This window comes from Sander vitreus, chromosome 21 (genome assembly GCF_031162955.1).
Source record: "Sander vitreus isolate 19-12246 chromosome 21, sanVit1, whole genome shotgun sequence".
Classification (NCBI taxonomy): domain Eukaryota; kingdom Metazoa; phylum Chordata; class Actinopteri; order Perciformes; family Percidae; genus Sander; species Sander vitreus.
This window is the reverse complement of record NC_135875.1, coordinates 22,119,510-22,143,060: the sequence shown is the minus strand read 5'-3', so window position 1 is coordinate 22,143,060 and position 23,551 is coordinate 22,119,510. Positions and strand designations below refer to the sequence as shown.

The 23,551-nt window shown below is 40.7% G+C and overlaps 1 protein-coding gene and 1 long non-coding RNA gene across 3 annotated transcripts; both read left to right on the top strand.

Moving 5' to 3' along the window:
- Positions 1-129: 129 nt before the first annotated feature.
- On the top strand, positions 130-1,048 carry LOC144536166 (uncharacterized). Its single transcript, XR_013503728.1, has 2 exons — positions 130-385; positions 654-1,048. It is a non-coding gene; the product is annotated as an uncharacterized LOC144536166 (long non-coding RNA).
- A 966-nt stretch (positions 1,049-2,014) lies between these two features.
- On the top strand, positions 2,015-22,077 carry sap30bp (SAP30 binding protein). Of its 2 annotated transcripts, none has more exons than XM_078279278.1 (10): positions 2,015-2,148; positions 2,972-3,081; positions 6,222-6,266; positions 11,332-11,371; positions 16,114-16,202; positions 18,668-18,759; positions 18,938-19,050; positions 19,126-19,184; positions 19,853-19,943; positions 21,319-22,077. In XM_078279278.1, exons 1-10 carry the CDS (start codon positions 2,055-2,057, stop codon positions 21,495-21,497), a joined length of 912 nt encoding a protein of 303 aa, XP_078135404.1. In that variant the 5' UTR covers positions 2,015-2,054; the 3' UTR covers positions 21,498-22,077. The 2 variants fall into 2 exon arrangements, with proteins under 2 accessions (XP_078135404.1, XP_078135403.1); XM_078279277.1 differs by having other exon boundaries at positions 2,016-2,148; positions 21,316-22,077.
- The last annotated feature ends 1,474 nt before the right edge of the window (positions 22,078-23,551 follow it).

The following is a 23,551-nucleotide window of genomic DNA, read 5'->3' as shown; positions in this document are numbered from 1 at the left end:
ATAAGCTTTGGTATAAATCCCACCAGTAAAACACTCGCTATAGTATGCGTACCTTATCATCACAGAGCTCTCTTTTGCCTCCACCAGTCAATATTATAAGTAAACATTAACCAGGGGAAGTTTGCTTTTACTTGGCCCTGCCCACACAGAGCAACTGAAAGTGTTACCTGAAAACACAATTGTTGCCATTGGAGTTTTACAGAACGCCTTGCTCAAACTAATAGATAGTAAACGGTGGTGTTTTTGGCTATGTTAAAATAGCTCCAGGGCTGCATGGGGATCAGAACAGTAGCTGAAACCATTTGTTCTCACATAATATATCCACGCAGTGTTGGGAGTCACTGAGCCGTGAGAGGATCGTTTAGTGGAACATGGCCGTGGAGAGGTGAGTTTCCGAACAGGAATGTGTTGGGTGACAATACTGTTTAACATCAGCAGATTTCAATGTAGTGTGCTGATAAAAAACAAACATGTTAGCTTTTGAATTGTTTTATAGCTGTTTTATACATTTTATCATCAGCACATAATGTGGCTCCATGGGTTCTATTAAGCTTTTTTAGTGGCAACAAATGGTATCCAACAATATTATCTCATTAGTTTAAAGTCCTGATTCTCCATTTGAGCTTTTATCTGGTTTATGTCTTCCTGTGCAGTGTTTCAGAGCAGCAGAAACCCACAGGGTCACCTGAAGACTGGGTGGAATGGTTTCTGTATCGGCTGCATCAGGAGCCGTGGGCACTGGGCGGTTTTGTGGTCATAGGAGTGTTTGTGCTGGGAATTCTGTCCCTGGTCACATTCGCACTGCTGTATGGGTGCTGCTGCAGCCCGAAAGAGAACCAGAAGAAGAAGCAGAAATCAAAGGATGGAGTGATCTAGACGTGTGTGAAGAAAACTGACTCATATGTGTATAGCCTACTGTAAAATGAATGTTGACACGATGGAGTATTTGTCTAAATGTACCTGTCCACCTTTGGGTCATTTTTTTTTTCTTCTTCTGTTTTCAATTTTTGTATGTCTACTGTGACACCATAAAGAGAGTGGGACCACATCATTGTGATCAATCTTGATGAAATCTTCCGTCATTTCATTTCACATAAACTTGGCTTTGTAGTCACTTATCTTCATGAACTACATCCACCAGGCTGCAGTATAATGCAGTAACTGTGTATGCTGGTAGGGAGTGATGGTCCAGATTTGACTAAATAATATTAAACATTGGCAGCACGCCGTTACTTTCCTATATGTTTACAGTACTACTAGTTTTTGTTACATTTTATTTTCAAATATAATTCACTGTTTGACTGATGTAGCACTGATATGACATTGAAATAATCATACCCATCCTCAGTCAAACATTAAACATTGACCCATTAAAAACTAATTTACTTAGCCTACTTAAAATGCATGCCAATCACTGGTGTGCAGTCAGTCCAGGTGCATACATAGTGACTGTGTTTCTATGTGTAGGAACAAAGGTTATTAGCAGATCTAACTTAGCATACATATGTCTTCTAATCTGCAAATCATCAAATCAGTGTCTGCTTAACAGGAAGTTGAATGTGGTTTATTTTTGTAGATGCATCACGTTATAAGTAAGCCCTATCCATCCATCCATGCACAGGAGTCTTTTAAACATTTGAAAGTTTAAGGTGAAGAAGAGGAGCCTGGGTTGGTGGATTTAAATGCCACTACAGCAGTTAGACAAGCACCGTCAAAATAATTTGTATAAGATTGGATATTGGATAAAGTTGTGAGTGCATGTTTAAGCCTATTACTTTGATTCTTTACTGGTCCTGAGCTTCTCACATGACATACTTCTCCTCTTTTCTTTTTACTCTTTCTAGGGTTGGGTTTGTATAATTGAAGGGTTTTAGCTGTATAGTAGCAGTAGCCTAGTAGTCTATGGTCTAAAATAGACTACGTAAATGGAATTAGATCAACATGAGGACTACGTCCCAGTTCTACGCTACGCCGGTGCTACGCCGGTGCCTACGTAATACAATTTCACTGACGTTTTTACTTTGCGACCGGGAGTTTATGCGACGCATACAGCAATGGCGAGCGGTAAAAAGAGTGTCCTGCTTTCCTTTTTAGCAGACTATGGAGACGATTCAGAGCCTGACTCCGACTCCGAACCAGAAGAGACGGGTAACTGATACCAAATGTAACAGGTTCTGTGGTTCTAGCTAGCTATGTATAAAGGCTAAAAAACGTCTAATGCTGTGCGAATCTTACCCCGGATTTCATGTGGCAGCTAACGTTAGCTTGTAGCTAACTTAACCACAGCTAGCTAGCTAGTTTACAGACAATGTCTAATTTATTCAAGACGTGTTTTTAAAGAAAGGAATCATGAATCTACAGTCTAAGTTCAGTCATATACAGTTATTTCAGCAGGTTCTTGTTGAGTTCCCTGACACATAACGTTAACGTTAACGCTAACTTAACGTTAGATAAAAAACGAGACGTTCTTAACATGAGAGGTAACGTTAACGTTATTTTGTTTTGCTTTAAAGTGGTTACTGGTACTTCTTACCACAGATCAATGTATTACTGTTAGGTTTATAAATAAATCCTAATGGCTTTGGACGTGTGTGTGTGTGTGTGTGTGTGTGTGTGTGTGTGTGTGTGTGTGTGTGTGTGTGTGATGGTGAACGTTATGGTTTTGTGATGTCTTCCTGTATCTCTGATGCACTGCCACTGGGATTGGCAATTAATGCTGAACCAAGACATTCTTCTTATTTCAAGACCAGCTGCCAATGATGGTGTGTGTGTGTGTGTGTGTGTGTGTGTGTGTGTGTGTGTGTGTGTATATATATATATATATATATATATACATATACATATATATATATACATATACATATACATGCACAACTGAATCATGCATGTATGTGCAAGTGAAGTATTCAGTTCTGGCCTCTGCGGCTTCTCATAACCCTGTGCCTCTGTGTCTCATCCTATCTGTCACTAGGGGGGCGTGGAGCTGGTCTGGTGTACAGTTATGGAGAGGATGACCTGAACCGAACTGAGGGTCCCAATGACAAGGTGTCTGGAGATGAAGGCAGCAGAGATAGCAACTCGGTCAGTCTTTGAGTTAAAACATTTGTTTCTTGCACGTTTCTTGCTGCTAGAAAACATGACATCCCGTAGGCTTATTTCTATTAAATAGTTAGGTTCCATTGACGTTTGGTTGAACGTTTTAAGTGACACAAAAAGCAGAGCACTGGGTGTGTTTTGGGTGTGTGAATTTTTTTTGTTGCTTTTTGACATGTTCATGATCTAATGTGATCACTGAACTGAACTCTGGGGGGAAATGAGGAAGCTGTAAGGACCGCACCAACGCTTGTTGTGGCTGTAGCTGCATCATATTCGAGATTAGACGTGTCTTATCATCAAATAGCATCAGTACATGTTTGTACTAGTATAGGGTAACGGGAATCTTGTCACCTCACCTCCTTTTTAAGGAGCGAGCTGGCCCATTGTGGGCTTGATTCCATAAAAGAACAGTTCCCACCCAGACCATATGGAGGGGGCCAAGATGGTCTTAATTGTAATAGTCTGCTATTACACCATCTTGTATTCTTCCAATACTCATCCATCCAATCAAATAGTTTAATTTGTCTTTCATGAATAAAACCTCTAATGTACAAAAAGCGTTAAAATCAGTGTGACCTCTTAAATAAAAATATGAATACAATTGTACAAAACGACAACAAAACAAATGCTCACAATAATGCTCCTACAGCATGTGGCTAAAAAAGAAGATTGCTCCTTCCGCAAAAAATGCAGTTACATTTTGAGATTTTCTGTGAACATGCTCTTGCCTGCAGCTCCAACCACGTCTGGAAAATATAGTGTGGTTAATCACAGTGTGCTCAAAATAATACCAATGTAACTCGTAATCAGGCAGACGTGGGGGCTGTTTCACAAAATCAGAATTAATAAATCCAGGATAACTGATAAAGCGAGGCTTGACCTAGTCTAATCTACGCAGCCTGGCTTGGTGCGTTTCACGACGGCCAAGCCAGGCTGAGGAGGAGCAACTAGGTCGGGCCAGGCTGAAGTCATTCGGATAGCTGCACGTTCACGCTTTCCTTAACAGAACGCGAGGTCGATAACCGATTTACTGATGCTAAAATGGAGAATACGCATTGTGCATATACTTTACACAGAGTGAGTAGCAGCATCTAATGGAAGTTTGATGAAGTGAAACACATTATTTGTAAGAAACACGGCCGCTGTGATAAAACGGCGAGAGAAAACGTTGCAAACAATCGCGGACCGACTGAATGTATAAGTAGCATAACAATAGACATTATGTAACCACGACTCTGAACTGTAACCGTCTTAATTATAACATTCAAGGAGTTAGGCTACTAATCATTTGCACACATTAACAGTGAGTAACAATTAAAAGTGAGCAGAATGGTTTCAGTTAAGAGCAGTGGTTCGTAAATGTATCATTCAGTCCGTTCGCTATTGTCTGCCACGCAATTTCTCGCTGTTTTATTATAGCGAGTTTGCTTCTTCCCAAAAATGCTTTGCTCCCTCGTGTATATATATGGACGTAGAAAAGAAAGACGCTGAAAAATTGGACTCCAAAATCTAGAAACTATGAAGATAATTAAGTCATAAACTCAACGCACACTGTAAACATGACTGTAACACAGAGTATTCATCAGTTATTTCCCCCCCAGCAAAAATATAAGGTTTGAGGTGTCCTCTCCCTGTTGTTACATGAATGTACAGTAGTCTACACTATATAGTTACTGGTCCAGTGAACTAAGACTATAATTTGTGAGGATTGTACAATTAGGATAGGTTTTTATAATTGTACAATCCTCTCAAATTATAGTCCCAGTTTACTGGAGAGAACACAAACTGTGTGCTAAGAATGGCAAATAAAAAGCACATGGAAGGGTAATATACACGATCCTTCATTGTTAAACCACAATTTCAGCTATTAAAGATATCGTTTATGATCCAAATGTGTACAAAAGGATTGCCTAACTAGAGTTCTAATTAGTTTTATTTTATGTAATAATTCCATTAATAAGTCCTTGCTCCACAGACAATGAAACCGCAAGTATTTTGACCATCAATGACTTATTCATGTATGATTTAAACCCCAACCATTCATTGGTTACAGCTTCTTAAATGTGAGGCCTTTCTGTGTTTTTATATCATTGTAAAGTGATCTTGAGTTTCGGATTGTTCGTCAGACAAAATAACACGTTTGAGGATGTCACTTTTAAATACTGTAAAATCAACATTGTTACAGTATCAGACCGTTGTGATGTTCAAAAGCTTTAATTAAAGGAGTACTGCAGCGGCTTAGTATTGCAAGTGACCACAAGACCCAGATCTAAGCAGCAGAGGCCAAGATATCCTGACCTTTAAGCGTGACTTATGCTTCTGCGTAAAATCTACGCCGTGTCTCTACGTACGCCGCAGCCTGACGTGCACCTCTCGAAATATTTAACTACACGTCGCGGTGACGCACGTCGCTCGGCGGTAGCTTGGTAGCGTTGCATTTCCCCCCCGACTCATTTCCTGGTACTACTCCTCAATAAACAACAAGAAATCAAGAAGAGGGTTAACTTTTGAGGGTGACACTTTGTTTCTCCCACTATGACTCTAGAGTCGCTACCACCTCCGAAGCTAATCGCCTCACTCTCTCACGCTACCACACACACACACACACACACACACACACACACACACACACACACACACACACACACACACACACGTCGGCCCTGCTAAGAGATCAACTGCGTGGAGCCTCCGCGCAACCGTAAATCAAGCTTTAGTCTCTAGGATGGGTCAATACTCCTAAATGCCCACTTCTGCCAGACCCCTCGTGCTGTAGGCTACGCAAGCTTTCTGCTAAAAAGTTTAAGTCTCAAGTCAAAACCAAGAAAGCCCTAATGACATCATCAATGTTATTTTCAGACTTAAGAAACCTCCCTCCAGAGCCACAGAAGAAATTATTCAACTGACCCTCCTATGTAAAATTGGTGGGCTGGCCTTTGGAACAGTCCAAATAGATATTTGTGGCTTTTGTGAAAGGGCATCAACCACGTTTCACAAAATGTTTGGAACTAGTTCCTTTATCAAAGACTTTGTAGTACTAGAACTAGTATAAAACAGTCCTAGCTGGGTGCTGTTTGTCATCCAGTCTCTACTGCTGTTAACCTTCTGCATTTTTGTTTTTATAGGAAATGGAGGAATCCGACGAGGGGAGGGACGCAGATGATGTTGAGGTATTTAAACACCCGCACATGGTGTGGGATGGATTGTTATTTCATTTGTTTTGTGACCTAAAGGGATGGGATTGTTAAATGACAAAAAGCTATGAAGTAGCATGTCCACTAGATGGTGCTATGGGTTTTTGTATGTCAGATGCTCAAATATCAAATGAGGCACTTTATGTAGGTAAGACTAGTGACTTATTCCTAAAGTATATTCTGAGTTGCTTGACTGACCTCTTCTAAAGTCAAGAGCTCAGCCAACATTGTTGTTTTTTTTCCAAGCACACTGCTTGCACCTGCACACCATACTAGCCCCACCCTCTGTGTGTGTATGTGTTGTAAAGCCATGTGAGCTGGATGGCCTGCCAGCTTCCTGCTGCGCTGTTTGGTACAGGTCAGTGGGGTTAGAGTGAGTCACAAACGTAACGAGCAGGAACAATACAAAGTCGGATGATGTCTACTCTGTCTGAGCATTTGTTTTACAGCCTGTCTTTGATTGCTCATGATCTGATCAATTGTTGTTTTGTGAGATTTTTTTGTCTCTTCGATACGCCGTGTCACGAAGCACAGATTACAGCGCTGGCAACGCAAGGATTTTGTGATATCGTAACTGTAGTCTCGCTTTTCCAGACCTTCTTCCACAACGCTGCGAAGGAGGGTCTGGCTAGTCCACACAGCATTCCGGGATGCGAGAAAAACGTGCTCTGGTTTATTGGCGTTTCTTTAAACCAATCACAATCTGTCATGGGCGGCTGCAAAATAGCCTCGGGAAGGAACTTGTTTTGGTGGAACGTGTGTACGTTCAAAAGTTGTTTTAGTCGTGCAACAGAAAACTCAGATTGGACAGATAGTCTAGCTAGCTGTCTGGATTTACCCTGCAGAGATCTGAGGAGCAGTTAACCATAGTCCTCATAAATCTACCGGAGTTTAAAATGCCAACACAAAGACAGCGGAAGGTTCCAGACATCCGGCCGGAAAAAAAACTTGAAATCCGGCAGATTTTCCAGCGGCAACGGAGCAATCCCGGAAGTGGAACGTCGTGGATGTAGACTATCGTAACTGTAACACTATGCGTCATGATGTGATTAACCAATAATACATGAATCGACATGTGGAGCATGTTTCATTAGACCCATGAAAGAGAACATTTGTTTTTTAAGGGAATTAGTGGAAACAATGTTGTAAACTTTGGAAAAAATTATATTCAATATGTTAGGGCTGCAATTGATGACTATTTTCATTATCAATTAATCTGCTGATTATTTTCGAGATTAATCGAATAGAATATCTTTATTGACATTGTACACAACATTGATATTAAGATTGCAGCTTCCGTATTAATGCTATAAAAACAATAAGAAAAAAATAAGGTAAGAGTACAAATAGCAATAAAAACGACTCGTTAAAATGTCCATCCAAGTTTCCTAAAGTCCAAGGTAATGTCTTTAAATGTAAATATATGTGTGTGTGTGTGTGTGTATATATATATATATATGTGTGTGTGTGTATATATATATGTGTGTGTGTATATATATATATATATATATATATATATATGTGTGTGTGTGTGTGTGATATATATATATATATATATATATATATATGTATGTGTATATATATATGTATGTGTATATATATATATATGTATATATGTATGTATGTGTGTGTATATGTATGTGTGCGCTCTGATGCTCCAAAACAGACGTTACAGGCAACAGAAACATTGCTGCATGTCACGCTAGTAAACACTAATAACACGTTACACAGCAGTTAACGTTAGCCTACCATTAGTTACTACTGTAACTGGATTAAACACGGCTAAAATGCTGGCAGCTAAACGGTGTAGTGTGACTGTATTTCACTGTTAAGAGGATTATAACAGCGGGACGTACAACAGTCTGTCGCTAAAGCTATGAGCTAAAAGACTAGCACTGGTCACTGCTGCGGTCTGAAAAACAACACAGACGGGACAAAATGTTGCGTTTACTGGTAAACTGGTAAACCTCGTGACGACTTATGACCGACTGCTATCTGTTGTGGAATTTTCCTCTCGTTACTCTGTCCTCGGTCCTCTGTGACTGTCTACATCTAAACTAAGCTGCGCGGTGCAGGGAACCACTCTGATTGGCTCATGGAGGCATGTGATCAGAGAGTTGTTTACGGAGCTTGAAAAAAAAAAACAAAAAAAACATTGATACAGAGCGTTCTATGAACGGAATGAAGCATTTAAAATATTGCTCGATCACGTGAATTTGATCGTGGGAAGCCAAAATCGTGATCCTGATTAAAATTTGATTATTCTCCTTCGTTTAAGAATGCTTGATTCTGATTGGCTGGGAGGAGGACATTAACCCGGCAGGTTGCCCGCTGACTGAGCACAGCGTCGTCAAATAGTAGATCAATACGCCGCTTGTATTTTTTTTTCTATCACAGAAATTTCAAACATGAGGTCCATTGTAAAAATAAACCTTGTTTAAAAAAGTTTCTAAAATGTGTCGGAAATCTATCGGAGGTTCAGTCGATACATAGTTTTGCAAGCGAGATACAATGTAGCAACTACGTTATTAAACTAACGTTAGTGATCAGATGCAGCCTTGTGTGGTTGCTATAGAAACTAATTAACGTTAGCTACAGTTGAGCTAACGTTATTCGCCGTAGTTCTAAACATTACAGTGTTTTAAAAATGGACGAATTCATTGTCAATTTTAATATATTCGGAGGAGGGAAGACATTTGAGGACTGGTTAAAGAGCGACGAGGACGACGGAATGACAAAAGAAAAAGACAAGGCCCAGGGTCCCCGTTTCCGAGATCTGACAGATGAGGAGCTGCGTACGATTGAAGACGGGGCCCTTGAATCAAACACGAAAAAGGCAACTGCCTTCGCTATCGAGGTTTTCACCGAGTGGAAGAGCCACTGACAGTGACAACTGACCCGGACTGTGGTTGCTATAGAAACTAATTAGCTACAGCTGAGCTAACGTTATTCACCGTAGTTCTAAAGGGGACTACTTTTTGAGGGCGATGAACTCAAACAGAGTATACATTTAATAAGCATGCAATAAGAATAAGAAAAAGCATATTTATAAGTATTTGAATTTCTTTATTATGTTGGCAAGCAAGAAGTAGAATAAATGGGATAATCACCTCAAGGCAGGGCAGTAAACAGTTTGATATGCCCGGCTTGTGGAAGGTTACCACAAGCCGGGCATATCAAACTGTTTATTCGCCTGCCTCTCGTGATTATCCCATTTATTACTTTTCTTGGTTTATGACCAAATGACTGCAAAACTGACATCAGCCTCATCTTAACTTTGGTTTAAGTGCTAAACTATAATGGCTAACCTGGTAAATAGTACACCTGCTAAACATCAGGATGTTAAGCATTGTCACTTTTCCTGGATAAAAAGCATGACCTACTGAGCTACCATTTATTTTTCTAAAGGAAAAGGCACAAGGTCCCTCCTGTCTTCATATAGGACCCGTCAGCTAAGACCTGATGGTCTTATAGTTGAGTAATTAGAAAATAAACAGTAAGTTGTTCAAAGGGCTACTTGGCAAATTTGTATTGGACTTTCATAAAGGTGGGGGATTCATAAGATAACATTTCTTTTTTTTTTTTTTTTTTTTTTTTTAAAGGTTACAATTGAAGCCACAGAGGCTGCCATATCCTGACTGATAGTCCATAGTGTGAGTCAAGCTAAAACATTCCAGATCTGGTGTTTCCCACGATGCAACTGGACAGCATCTTTTATTAGACCATCCCTGCCTACTAAATGCCCATGTCTTTCACACCTCCAGTTTGTGATGCAGGCTTTGTGTTATGACATCATCAGGGTTATTTTGTCAGACTATACTGTAGAAATCTCCCTCCAGAGTCACAGAAGACATTATACAGCTGTTTTAAACGGCTAAACTGAGCGTAATGTGTAAATGTATTAGGGGTATTGATTAGACTACATGGTGATTTTGGAGTCTGTAGTTTGTGATTGTACTACACTTTCTATTAAAAAAAAATAGGAAAGTGCTAAGAAAATGATCTTTTGTAACTTTCTGTGTGTGCTTGGTAGAGTGTATCAATGAGGCTCTGTTATTTACATAAGACAGATGGCTAGATGATGCCTACAGTATATACAGAGCCTGAAATGGAAAGTAGTTTGGTGGTAACAATAGATTATAACCTTGATTTTAAAGTGTTAACGTCAGTATACTATATTTTGTCAGTGAAAATATGACTGAAAGCTTCTTGTTGGTGACACGGTTTCTCTCCAGGCTAAGATTCTGATGAAATAGTTTTGATGTCAACAATTAGGCATTCAGAAGATCAGCTAAATGTTATCCTCTTGTTTCCACACAATCTGTGTGAGACAAACACTCTCTCAAACAGCAGGTGCCTTTATATTTTTGGGGGGTTTGTATTTCTGCCAGCAGGCTCTGCTGTGCTCCCATGTCTCCCAGTCCACCCTGCCCCGCCCCGCCCCTCCCTCATCCTTGTCCTCGTAATTTGGCCAACTTCAGGACAATCCTTTGATGTTCCTGTGCAGTTGCTAGGTGACGACATGATGCCTGTGAATAACAGCACTGTTCCTTTGTGCTGAACCTGTGTTATGCCCACAGAGCTGGCACAACAGGCAGCATATTTCAGAGGCTGTACAATACTCCTCCTCCTCCTGCCGAGCTCAGGCTTTCACTGGGAACTGCCAGGATTTACTACTCTGGTTTCTATTACTTCTTAGGAACTATTCTCCTGTCAGCTTCTATTCCGTGCAGTCTGTTATATCAGCATGCATCATTTCTGGATTTCGGGTACAAATGGAATGAGCGTTTGTTTCCAGCTCCACATCTTTTACAAGAACTGCCAGTTCACCTCACCAAACTGCTTATAATCCACTGTAATTAACTATATCCAAGCTGGGGACATGGTTTGATAATATCTACCGCTGGTGCTGTCAATGTTTCCCTTCACCACAAGGGGTGATGATTACATTCTCCTGTCCAAATGAGACCTAAATAGCACATGTATCTCTTTGTTTCTCTCTCATTATTATTATTATTATTATTTTTATTTTTTTTTACAGATCTCCGAAGTAGAAAAAAGGGACCCCAATGAGCTAGTTGGTGAGTACACATACACAAATACAGAGTACACATACACACCAACTCTTAATGGATGAGGCTGCCGCTTGTTGTCAATAAATCCCATGAGAAGACCAAAATTAAAGATGAATTGATCCTAGTAATAAGTATTGGGTGTGTATCCAAAGCCTGATAGATCTTATTCCTCTGTGCCATAGAGCTCCATTGTTGTCCACAAACACATTAATGAGCCGCACTGGCTGACGTGGTCCTTCGTTAAAATAAACATGGGCACCGGCTGTCACTGAGGGCACCAAATGTATATTACAGGGTATCTGCAGGTCTTGGGGGGGAAAAAAAGGCCTTAGAAGTCAAGAACATTACATAACAAGTATTAATATTGCCTCTTGCCTGCCATAGGCAGTAATGTTAGTTATATAATCTTTTTGTATCTGATTATGGGCTGTCAGAAGGTGTTACACACCAATTACCTAAAGGTTTTTTGACAGTCGATTCTGCAGGTAGCAGTACGTATGGCGTTTCAGTCAGCAAACACTGTCACTTCTCAGCTCATCGTCTCATAATGAGCAACTGTCAATTTCAGCCATTTTTAATTGGTTAATAAATCTATCCATTTTTACTGCTTTATCTGGGCGCAGGTCACATTCATTTCATTAATGATAGCATTGAGAATTCTTACTTCTGCTGGAAAGTACTGAAAACTGTGATATAATAATGAATAATTCTAAGCCACATTGTCCCTACTGATTTTCCGTCCTACTTTAAAATGTTGACCAATATGACCATGAAACGGGTATCTATATGGTATTAAAAAGGTTTTAGAAAGTCTTACATTTATCTTGGGGAACCCTGCAGAAATACTGTATTAATCTGCATAAAATAACCCTAATAAATGCACTCTTTACTCTTGTTTTAGGCAAGTTTTTTTGGACTATCTTCTGTTTTAGGAAATTACAGGGCCTTTCGTCATTGATGACAATAAGAACCTTATAGAAAAACACCCGCTTCTCGATGTGTGTGTATGTATATTAAAACAAATATAAAGTAGGATACAGCGTAAGAATCAGACTGTTAGGTTTTATTGTGTCAGTTGGGTGTTGGTGCAGTAAATCTATGAATCATTGATTAGAACAAGCTGAGGTATAAAAGCCTCTTTGTCCATTGACTGACAGATGTGCTATGACCCAGGGTGCTGGCAGTAGCTGGTGAGTAATGGCTGACCTGTACAGGTGTGGAAGTGAGCATCAGCGATCAGACAGGATATGAGTGATACAGGGAGTGGCTTCTCACACACCAGTCTGATAAACATCAATAACCATAAGCTTTTGGCACACTGCTGTTTTTTTTACAAGCCCGTAGCTAGATGCACATGATGGCACAGATTACGCAATGCAGCACTACTCCTCATCCATCATTTGACTGAAAAATGTAATATATAATAATGTGTTGCAAAGAGGGTGTAGATCTGATAATAATATATAATCGAACTGCTAAATGATGCTCATAGAGAAATCATTTTGAAAGGAATGTCTAAATGAATCCAAGTACGAGTTGATTTCTGCAGCTGATTTGAACCCACTCAAAGTGAAACTCTCGTGCCTTTTTGCATCCCTGCATGCTGCTGTTGTTTTCTAAAAGTATACTTAAGTACACAAGCCTTCTTTTGGACTCCCTCCAACGCGCTCCATGGGAGAGCCAGCAGTAGCTGAGTGGACTTGGTGGCTTCTGCCCACGGATTTACTCCTTTCATCATCACCACTTCCACTCTTCTGGTTTGTTGCAGCCATAAAAAGAAGTTGCATAGGAAAGGGAAATGCACTAGAGCAATTTTTAGTTTTCAAAACAGCTGGCTTTAGTGTACTATAGTGGCAGTGTGACTCATAGCCTGGGCCTGGACACTTGGCATTACTGCAACAGAGCTCGGCTCCTCTGTCTCGTCTGTCAGTAAATGTCACAGTGGCTCTGGCAGAAGGCCTCCCGTCAGCAGGCTGAAGACGGCTCTTTGTCTGTTCACTCAAGAGCCAGACATTGTCCATCTTTCCAAACAGACCCTCAGGGCACAGATTGTGACTTTCTATCTGTTTTTTCGGGACGACAGATGGTAATTTTGTCACAGAATATAATCCTTTCTCTGTCTGTTTATTACACTGTGTCTCCATGTCCTTCCTGACAGTACTGCTGTTATATGAGAATATTCCTCTCACACTGAACTGAATTATAAACAGAGATTATTTATTACACACGCTGTGATTTATTCACACTTCCTTTTCTACTGTGGAGGGCTACAGAGTTTATTTTGGTGTTTATATTAGAGTTTGTCCAACAAGGCTACACAACTATCAACTAAATCTACCATTGTACAGAGTAGATTAGCGGGCTTCCACAATGCTAAACTCCTGTTGCAGCTACAATGTGTAATTGTCTGACAGTATGTGCATGTGTGTGTCTGTGAGAGAGTTAAATGAAAGCCACCACATAATGCCTATGACTCATCAGACTTGCCTTGTCAGGTTTTTTTTTATTGTTGGAGGCTACAGTATACATGTTATGTGATTTCAAATATAAAATCTTCAGAGTAGATAAATAGATTCAACTTTTTTGTCATTGCACAAGTAAGGACAACCAGTACAATGAAATGCAGTTTGACATCTAACCAGTAGTGCAATCATAAAAAGTGTTTTTTCTTTATAGCAGTGCTTAAAAAAACAGACATAAAACACAGAAATGAGTAGTTACATGCACGGAACCATTTATTATCATGTAACTGTATACCTGCTGCGTACTTTTACTGTCAAAAAATGTAAACCATATCGACGATGAAGCAGATGGAGGGGGGTGGGTGTACCGCTCCTCCTCTGTACTTTCCAGGCATAAGGGAGATCAGGGTGGCAAGTCAGTATCCACACGTGTGTATCTGTGGTCCCACCAGATAAGCAAACCAAGGAAAAACAGCAAAGATATTGAAGGGAGGGACTGCTGGAAAAAAAAGTCTGTCAGTATACGACAGGATCCCGTCTGCAGACAAACGCTTCAAAGGTCACCTCTTGCACAGTCCCACGGGCAGGGATGGCTTCACTGTGGACCAGCGATATTTATGTCAACGGGCGTATTGTAGCCAGCATAAAGAGACGGCATGCGCTAGAGCTACTGAACCTGTTCTTGGACGGTCAACGGTCAACATTTTCAGCATGCAGTGGCAGTAGATCAGTGGCCAAGCATGAACTGTTTATAAAAAAAAAAAAAGACACAGTCAGCGGGTAGAGCTGGGTATCTTTTGAAATGTTGCAATACTTTATCAATGCCCTACTTATGTTTGCTACCAAATCCTTTTGTTACGTTACAAAATAAGCCACATTTCTCAATTATGTATTAAACACCAGTAGCCGTACAAGAGGTCTAAATTTGGATTTTGATCAGGACATAAGCGAGGTTACAAATGTGTCCAGACATTTGATGACCGCCTCCTAGCTGATTAGCTTTTTACAGAATTGTCATATCTGCGTATGTATAAGTAACGAGGAATTTCAGTACAGAAATGCCGAAGATATGTTTGAGCTAATTTAGAAACGGTGTCGCCACTACATAGTTTGCCCACCAGAAACACTGTCAAGTTTTATTTTTAGCTATGCTATCTCAGCAACGATTGGATCTGAATGAAATTTTGTACAGTTCTTCATGACCGAATACCTGCAGAACTAATGCCATTCCTATCAGTCTCAGCTCTACTTTGTGTTTAGTGCTAACTTGCAAAAGTTAGGGTGCTAACATTTTAAGCTAAGATGTTTATCTTGGTAACATTACCTTCTAAACATCAACATTGTCATTGTGAACATGTTGACATGTCCCTGAGTAAATTGTCCTGCTCAGTACATGTTGTGGTCACACTTCTTTTTGTGTATATAAAGTAGTATAACAACAATATATCACATTTGTTATTATAGATGTCAGTATTCTGCCTTAAAATTTTGATTGTTTTAGCAAATAATTACAAACACAAAAATCTCCTGATCACATCACAGATTTTGATTAAACTTCCCGGTGTAAGAGTACGTGACTGAAGTTTTCCTCTTGCGTTTTGTAAGATAAAGTGTAAAGACAGCACTTCAGGAAACGATCTTCTCATGTCCCGTCAAGTTTCTACTTGTCGACGATCTGCGTAGAATATCAGCAGGGACAAACTCCTGCATTTCACACGTGTACGCGCATACACAGCACACAGCTTGCAGTACTTATTCAGAGCGGGATTGGCAGCGCCAAATGACTGTAAGACTGTCTTCATTGGGATGTAGAGTGACACTGAAGAATGCCTGGCCTGCAGTCAGAGAAAGCAGAGGGAGAGAAGGGTCCGTTCCAAAGGGAGGGTAGAGGAGCCTCCCTTCTCCTTACATGCCCCAACAACAGCCACTCCCTTCCCGGGAAGTGCACTCCTCATACCACACTGCCCTATAAAACAACTGGAATACACTTAGGAATATGATGAACAACAGGATGCTTAGGAATTCACCAGCGATGTTTGCTTATCACACAGTGAACCTTTGTTTGTGCTCCAGTGCATATTCCCTATCCCACCTTTCTTCTTATGTGTTATCTATTGAAACAGTAAAACAGATTTGCTTTGCACATTGTTTCACTGTTTGTGTAACAATAGTTTCTTAGTTAATCCTTATTCAGCATGTAGAGACATGCAAGACAGGGCAGAGAGGTAAAGCCGCCGAAGTGAAAACATGCAAGTGCTCATGTTTATGTCGCTGTCTTCTTGCCAGCTCTATTCTCAGAGAAGGTGAGGAACATGTCACCTGATGAGATCAGGATCCCCCCCGAGCCCCCGGGATGCTGCTCGCTCCATCTACAGGTAGACGCACCTCCACTGTTATGATTATTTAGCCACATAACTTCCACTGCAAAGCTTTTCTTGTTGCGCACACATTTGTTTAAACACAATAATACGCTGCTGCTATTGTCTCGTGCAAGCAGTTTTTATATCACCACTAAGGCCACAGTTACTTCTGCTAATCAGAGCAGAGCAGAGGGTGTGTGGATAAAGCTGGGGTTGTGGGTTTTCTGAGAGCTTTGATAGAGTAGTCCTGGTGCTCTGTGTGTTTTAACATGTCTGTATGCTCCTTTTGTGTGCTGGAGAAACACTTTCCAGGTAGTAAATGTATCCTCCTAAAAGTTGAAGACTTGTCACTGGCCATGTCATGTTGGTTTCATAAGCAGACACACAGTCTGCACTCTCCCCTTTGGCATACAGTATGTAGAAGGTTTAGAATTAGGAATTCAAGAGCAAGAGTTAAAGTTTAGATTGTTTAAGAGGATAATATCCAGAGACTAGTCATCTTGGTGTTGATGCAGTGAAAATAACCTGTTCTCCACGCCAAGTGAGTAGTTTCCCTCGTTCCCTCTGGGGTTAGAAATAAATTCTGGTGGCTACATAAATCCTGAGACTCACCCCTGTAATTAAACCAGCACACAGTGTTATCTTCTATCTATTTTGTATCACCACACCAGCACTGCTGTCTTTCTGCCTTGCTGCATTCACGTGCATTTGGTGCGTCTGACTGCAATATGGTTTGTGTTCTGTGAGGAGCTGAGGCAGGTCAGGACACACAGCTGACTTAGTAAGTGTACAGCTCAGCAGTATCCCCGCTGGGCTGACACTCCCGCACCTATTAGATGAACCATTTATGATTCACCTTCACCAGAACAGCCTGGATATCTCTGTCCTAAGGTCACGGAGGAACTGAGACACGTATGCTTAGAATATGTTTGGTACAGACAATTGTCTGGAACATATCCCCTTCATGAACAGTTTCGAAAATGCATTTTGCGAGGCCCAAACTTGAGGTCAACATCCCATTGACAGCCAGAACCTGTGAGCTCAGGCCTTCAGTGAGCCTTAACTTTGCCCGGCGCAAACCAACGGCATCGGCTGTTTGTTCAAATGCCTAAAACGGCCTTTACGTTTACCTGACACAGATCTCAAGTTACTGTTTGTTTTATGACTCTTGTCTGTCAGAAGCAAATGGATAAGTAACGTGCCATCGTAACAGCACAGAAAAACCTCATAGGAAGGAGGTACAGATAGATGGTTGAGTCCAGAAGTGTGTGACGTTGAAATGGGTTACCTCTGTTCAAGCAGGCAATGAAGAAGAAGACTGCTAGCAACCAAATGAAGATGAAAACAAACTACTGAAAAAAACATATTGGCTTTGCAAATGCTTTAATAGGAAGGATATGCAAGTTTGTTAGACTTCAAGGATGTACACAATGCATTTTGATAAGAAACACATAATGTAAACATAACTTTTGTTTGTTTTTAATAACTCCACAGGGTGTTTTTAACCAAGTAGTTGTTGTGCCTACCTAACCAAATCTTCAGACTTCCAGGCTTTTTTTTTTTTTTTTTAAAAGATTATTTTATTTAGGTGAGAAACGGGAGAGAGGGGGAAGACATGCAGGAAATCGTCACAGGTCGGACTCGAACCCTGGACCTCTGCATCGAGGCATAAACCTCCAAGTATATGTGCGCCCTCTCCACCCACTGAGCAACCCGGCCATGACTTCCAGGCTTTATGTAGCTGGATAAATCATTTGTTGCGTCTAAATATGAATGTGGATAACGTTAATGATAGTTGGATGCTTGCTACAGTTAAATTTCTAGTGATGAATCGGCGAAAACACGTTTTATTTCTCTGATTCACAGCTTTGTTCTAACGCCGCTCGCTCTCTTCAGTCACTGTCTAGCTCGCTCGACCGTAGTGCTTTCGGGCACAAGTAGAGCTTTCGTCTAGCTGCCATTTCGACCAGTTAACAGTAACAGAAATAAAATGGATTATGGATAGTTTTAGTTCTATAGTTTTGTAGCTGACTTTACACGATGACGTCCCTTGCGTTCTAAAACCAGCCTATGCGTCTTGAACAGCTGAGTCGCAGCCACACCATCAGCTGGCTTGAGTCGAGCTGAGATGGGCAAATCTTTGGTCTAACCTGGGCTTAATAGCTTCTCATTTTAGCAGCATTCCCGTCTTCCATCTTGTTCCATGTTAGCTCTCATTTATACACTTGCCTTGTGGCTCAGTTAAACCTGGTTGTCAAATATTTCCCAAAGGTGTCAGAAACTCCATATACAACAGCTCCGTTCACACTGACCCTTTCTTCGAGCAGAGCTGATCATATATACAGTAGGTTTTGTTTATTTGATGACATTGACAGCGTGTCCTGCCAGACGTAGAGCGTGGAGGAAGCAGACGTTGATCTTGTTACACTGATCATGATGACCTGCTCACATCCTTCATTGATTTGTTTGTTTTGTAACAGGAAAAGATCCACAAGCTGTACGAGAGGAAGCTCCATGGAGATTTTGACACGAACAGCCACATCCAGAAAAAGAAAGAGTTTAGAAACCCAAGGTATGCAGGTCACACTCCCAAACCGAGAAACATCACACATGGAGTGCCATTTACTCATGATACCAGATACACTCTTTGGTGTAAACACTTAACAAACCATTCTTTTTCTCTGCCTACGAAAAGAAGAACAACAAATGTTTCCAAGTGTCTTATTAGCCTTTTCTTTTTTCTTTTTTAGCATTTACGAGAAGCTAATTCAGTTCTGCAGTATAGATGAACTGGGAACTAACTATCCAAAAGATATGTTTGATCCTCATGGCTGGTCAGAGGACTCTTACTATGAAGCTCTAGGTAAGCTACTTCTTCTTTACAGCTCTGTATGATTGGAACTCACAAAACACTCATGTATGCGTCTTGTCCTTCCAGCCAAAGCCCAGAAAGTGGAGATGGACAAACTGGAGAAAGCCAAGAAGGAGAGGACCAAGGTGAGTCGAACAACAACAACAACAAAAAGGGTTGTCAGTTCTCTTCTCTGTCTGCGTCAGGGGCAAGTCTCCACCAGCTGCAGGTAATTTTTACTTCACGATCCTTCATTAGACACACGCAGAAGTCGGCATTGCCAAGTTTAACTCTCATGACTGCAGCTCAGGCCCAGCCAAGTGCGGCTTTACAGCTGAGCTCTGCCCATACGTGTCTTTGCTGTTTTTCCCATCTTCAGTAGAAGTGCACTGAGTGTGTCTTTCTTTGCCAGCTATTTTTGCTTTAGCAAGTTATGCTGAATAATCATTCAGAGGTGCTAAAGCCTGCTGTGATCAGCAGCAGCTGCACCAAAGCTAGAAACTGGACTTGAACAAATGTGTACACTACAGGAGCTGCTTTATTCTCTACTGTGAAATGTCAGTGAAATGCAGGCGACAGCAGAGTTAACGTAACAGGAGTAAGAGTTTGATGCGAGAATGAAACGAAACCGAGGGAATGAGTCATTTTCTTCCCTCACTCAAATACGGTCACTGTTGATGTGCCCTTGAGGAGGGTACTTGACGCCTTCCGTGATAAGCAGCAGCAGCAGATTGTGGTTGCAGGTTAAAAACAGTTACACGTCAAACAGCACCAGGAATGAAATCGGCGTTTTAATGTTCTGTTTGTTTCACAGATTGAGTTTGTCACAGGGACTAAGAAGGGCACCAACCCCTCCAGCACAGCATCCTCCACCAGCAGCAACACCACCACCACCACAGCCACAGGTAAACACCTCACAATCAATTAAATTCATTTGATTTATAGTATCAAATCATAACAAGAGTTATCTCAAGACACTTTACAGGTAGAGTAGGTCTAGACCACACTATAATTTACAAGGATCCAATAATTTCCCCAAGAGCAAGCATTTGGCGCAGCAGTGGAAAGGAAAAACTTTCTTTTAGGCAGAAACCTCAGACAGACCCAGGCTCTTGGTGGACGGGCATCTGCCGGTGCCGGTTGAGGGTATGATGAACAGTGGCAATTATAGTAACAATAAAGATAATGGAACTATGACTAGAAATAATAGTTGTAGCAGTTCAGGGCGTAGCAGGGCGCCGAGCAGGACCGCGGCAGCTGCAACCAGGATTTAGGTGCCACCCTAATCCAAGGAAAGCTCTGAATCGAGAAAACATAAGGACTTTGGGGAATAAGCTCCCTGGAGATAAGTTAGTAACAAGCATTACTGGGACATGAATACACACAGATGAAAAGAGAGAGGAGAGAGAAGCTCACTGTGTCAAAGGAAGTCCCCCGACAGTCTAAAACTATAACAGCATAACTAAGAGCTGTTTCAAGGCAATCCTGAGCCAGCTCCATAAGGGTTGGTAGATGAATTTGACAACTATAAAGAGAAGCAGAGAAGGGAATGGTTGCCGTGTCTTTAGGTATACACTCTCCACCGCCGGTCTTGGCGAACGCTGCAACTTCATCATGCTCCTTGCAGAAATGCACCTTGCTCGATACCACGACATATGTCCGGGCAATTATGTTCCTAAGTTGGAACCTACAAAACACTTCTAACACAACACAACACAAGTCTGAAATGATTGTCACATTAATGCTAAGGCCACATTAGCACAAGACTAAATAAACAGAAAGAGATTAAATTGGCGTTGTGTTCCTCCTTGAGAGTAATGCAATATATTTGTCATTTACTTATCATCCCTTATCCACAAAGAAATGAAATGATCATAATCAGTTTCATAAACTATGAAACACTGTGAAGGAAGTTTCCTATGAGCTCATAATCATTAGGATTCAAGGATTTATGAATATTATTATGCAATACAGGATTGCACAATGAAATGTAGTTGTAGCCCCCATAAAATGCAAAAACAGATATTAAAACATATTAGAATATAAACAATAAAATAGAACAAACTGTATAAAAGTAGCACTAAAGGAAGAATATAAATATAAATATACTGTCGCAGCTTGTAAACACTGCTTCATAGCGCTACTAGTGGTCCAAACTGCACGGGGCACCTTTATCTCAAGTAATATCATGCCTTTCCTTAGCATAGTGTCGTGCAGCCCTTCCTGTGCAGTTGGTGATTTAAATCCTGAGCTCACATCAGTGTTTACTCTCCTCAGCAGAGGCCCAGAAGAGGAAAAGCAAGTGGGACTCTGCAATCCCTGTGACCCTGGCCCAGCCCACCCTCATCACTACCAGCGCCACCCTGCCTGCTGTCGTCTCCGTGACAACTACCGCCAGCGGCACCAAGACCACTGTCATCTCTGCAGTGGGCACCATCCTAAAGAAGTCAAAGCAGTGATTTGTTTGGTGTTTGTCTAGAAGAGTGTGTGATCGAAGCAATGACTGACATGAAGCTGGAAGACCTGTGTTTCCTGTGCTCATTATAGATGTGGAAAGAAGCAATGAGAGAACAATGAACTGACGGACAATCAGTGTACTTTTCTTTTTTTTAGAACCAACCTACAAATACCCTTTTGCTACATACGGACTTCTCTAAGGCTTCACTGAGTTTTATCTCTGGGATTGTATTGGCACTATTGCATCCTAAAGCCAAATTCAGTTTGTTGAAAATACTCATAGATCCTCTAAAAATCAGAAAGTATGTCTGTCATTCATTTTTATTTATATGTTGGCAATAGTTGTTAGTTTAAAACAGTTGAAGAAAACCAGAGCATGACAATGTTTGTATAAGGAAAGGGGTCCCAAACAGATCTGGTAGAAATATCTGTAAAAGTGTTTCTATCACACAAATGTGTGTGTTTTCGATCCTATGTTTTGGTGCAGTATTTTCATTCCCTCTAGCAGTTATGTGTTATACCTCGACACGTGCATCATTTTTTTTTTCCCAGCATTTTCTTTTCTTTCATCATTGGAATATTGACCTACACTTGTACATATGTATTGATGATAAGGTGAATAAATGGATCAGATGTTGCCTTTTCTGTTCAATTATTGTCTGTTTTTGTCATTTCCACAAACTACGAACGTAAAGCCTTCTGTGCATGGAACCAGAAACAGGCATCCAGTTTACTATTCAGCCTTTCTTTTTCTAGCTCTCACACACACACACACACACACACACACACACACACACACACACACACGTGGACAGAGTGTCTCTTCTTTCAAGGAATGCATGTGTGCTCCAGGTGGAGTTTTCAATTATGCTCTTCCTCACCTCAGTCTCCACATCTGACTTCCATAAGGCGGTGCTTTAAGAGTTTGTAGTACTTCTGACACACCATTCAGGGTAAGTTGATAGCGTGAGCAGGCCAAAGTTCCCCATTGAGTTATTTAAAAAAATAAATAAATAGCGCCCTTCCCACTTGTTTACTGTTACATGCTGCAAATATTATTTATAACCTTTCACGCTGCAAGATAGTGACTAGTCTTTCAACTAACACCAAAATATGCAAAGACAACTTTCCTGTGTTCTAATTGCATTTATCTAAACCTAGGTCTGTATTCCCATTGATATTAATGTCATATAAAAATGTATGATGGCTGGCAAAGCTGTGACTTCTCAACATTTCAAATAAACTCTTCTGTCTATTTAGAAGATGAAGAAGGTCTGGGTGTGATACTAGACCCTACAGGGTTAGCAGACGATTAGAGAACAGATTGTGGCATATCCCTGAGTAATTGATGACATTCAGTTGAATCGTAACCACAACTGGCCACTGAGCCATTACAGTAGTCATGTATTTGGTACAGTAGATGATGACTAAATTGTCATGTTCTTGTTTCTTCAACATGTTTCTGCAGAGCCTGGAATTCAAATACAGTACTAAAAAAATGCAGTCAAAGACACTGTTTGACATGTTATGCTTAGGTGGTATTCACTTTTGGCTCCACCGAATTGCAAAATAAAAACTTTCCCAGCTAGATTATTGAGGATAGAGAAAGTACAGGGCAAGTCAGTGTGCAGCGTATTGGATGGTTCCCTCACAGGAATCACATTGATGATCATGAATGATTATTGAAAGTGAATCACAATGCTCAATTGGCCTTTCTCACAAACTACAAAATGTAAAAAGTAATGTATAAAGAAGTGGCCTTTAGAAAATAGATGTATGTTCTATTCTTAACGCCTATCTGGTTGTGTTGATGTGGAATTATGAAAGTATTCATAAATAGATACAATGGTAAGGCTGTAGAAACTATAGCATGCACTTTTGTATACTTTAAACACTACAAGGGAAAAGCTGTACACATCAAATGGACCCAAAAATGAATGCTTTAACTGTTTAATATCTTTTAGCAGCTTTTTACAAGGTGAAACTCCCCTTTCTCCACACATTTCAATGGAATAGTTTCAATATAAATATGATACATTAAACCCCATAAGGTATG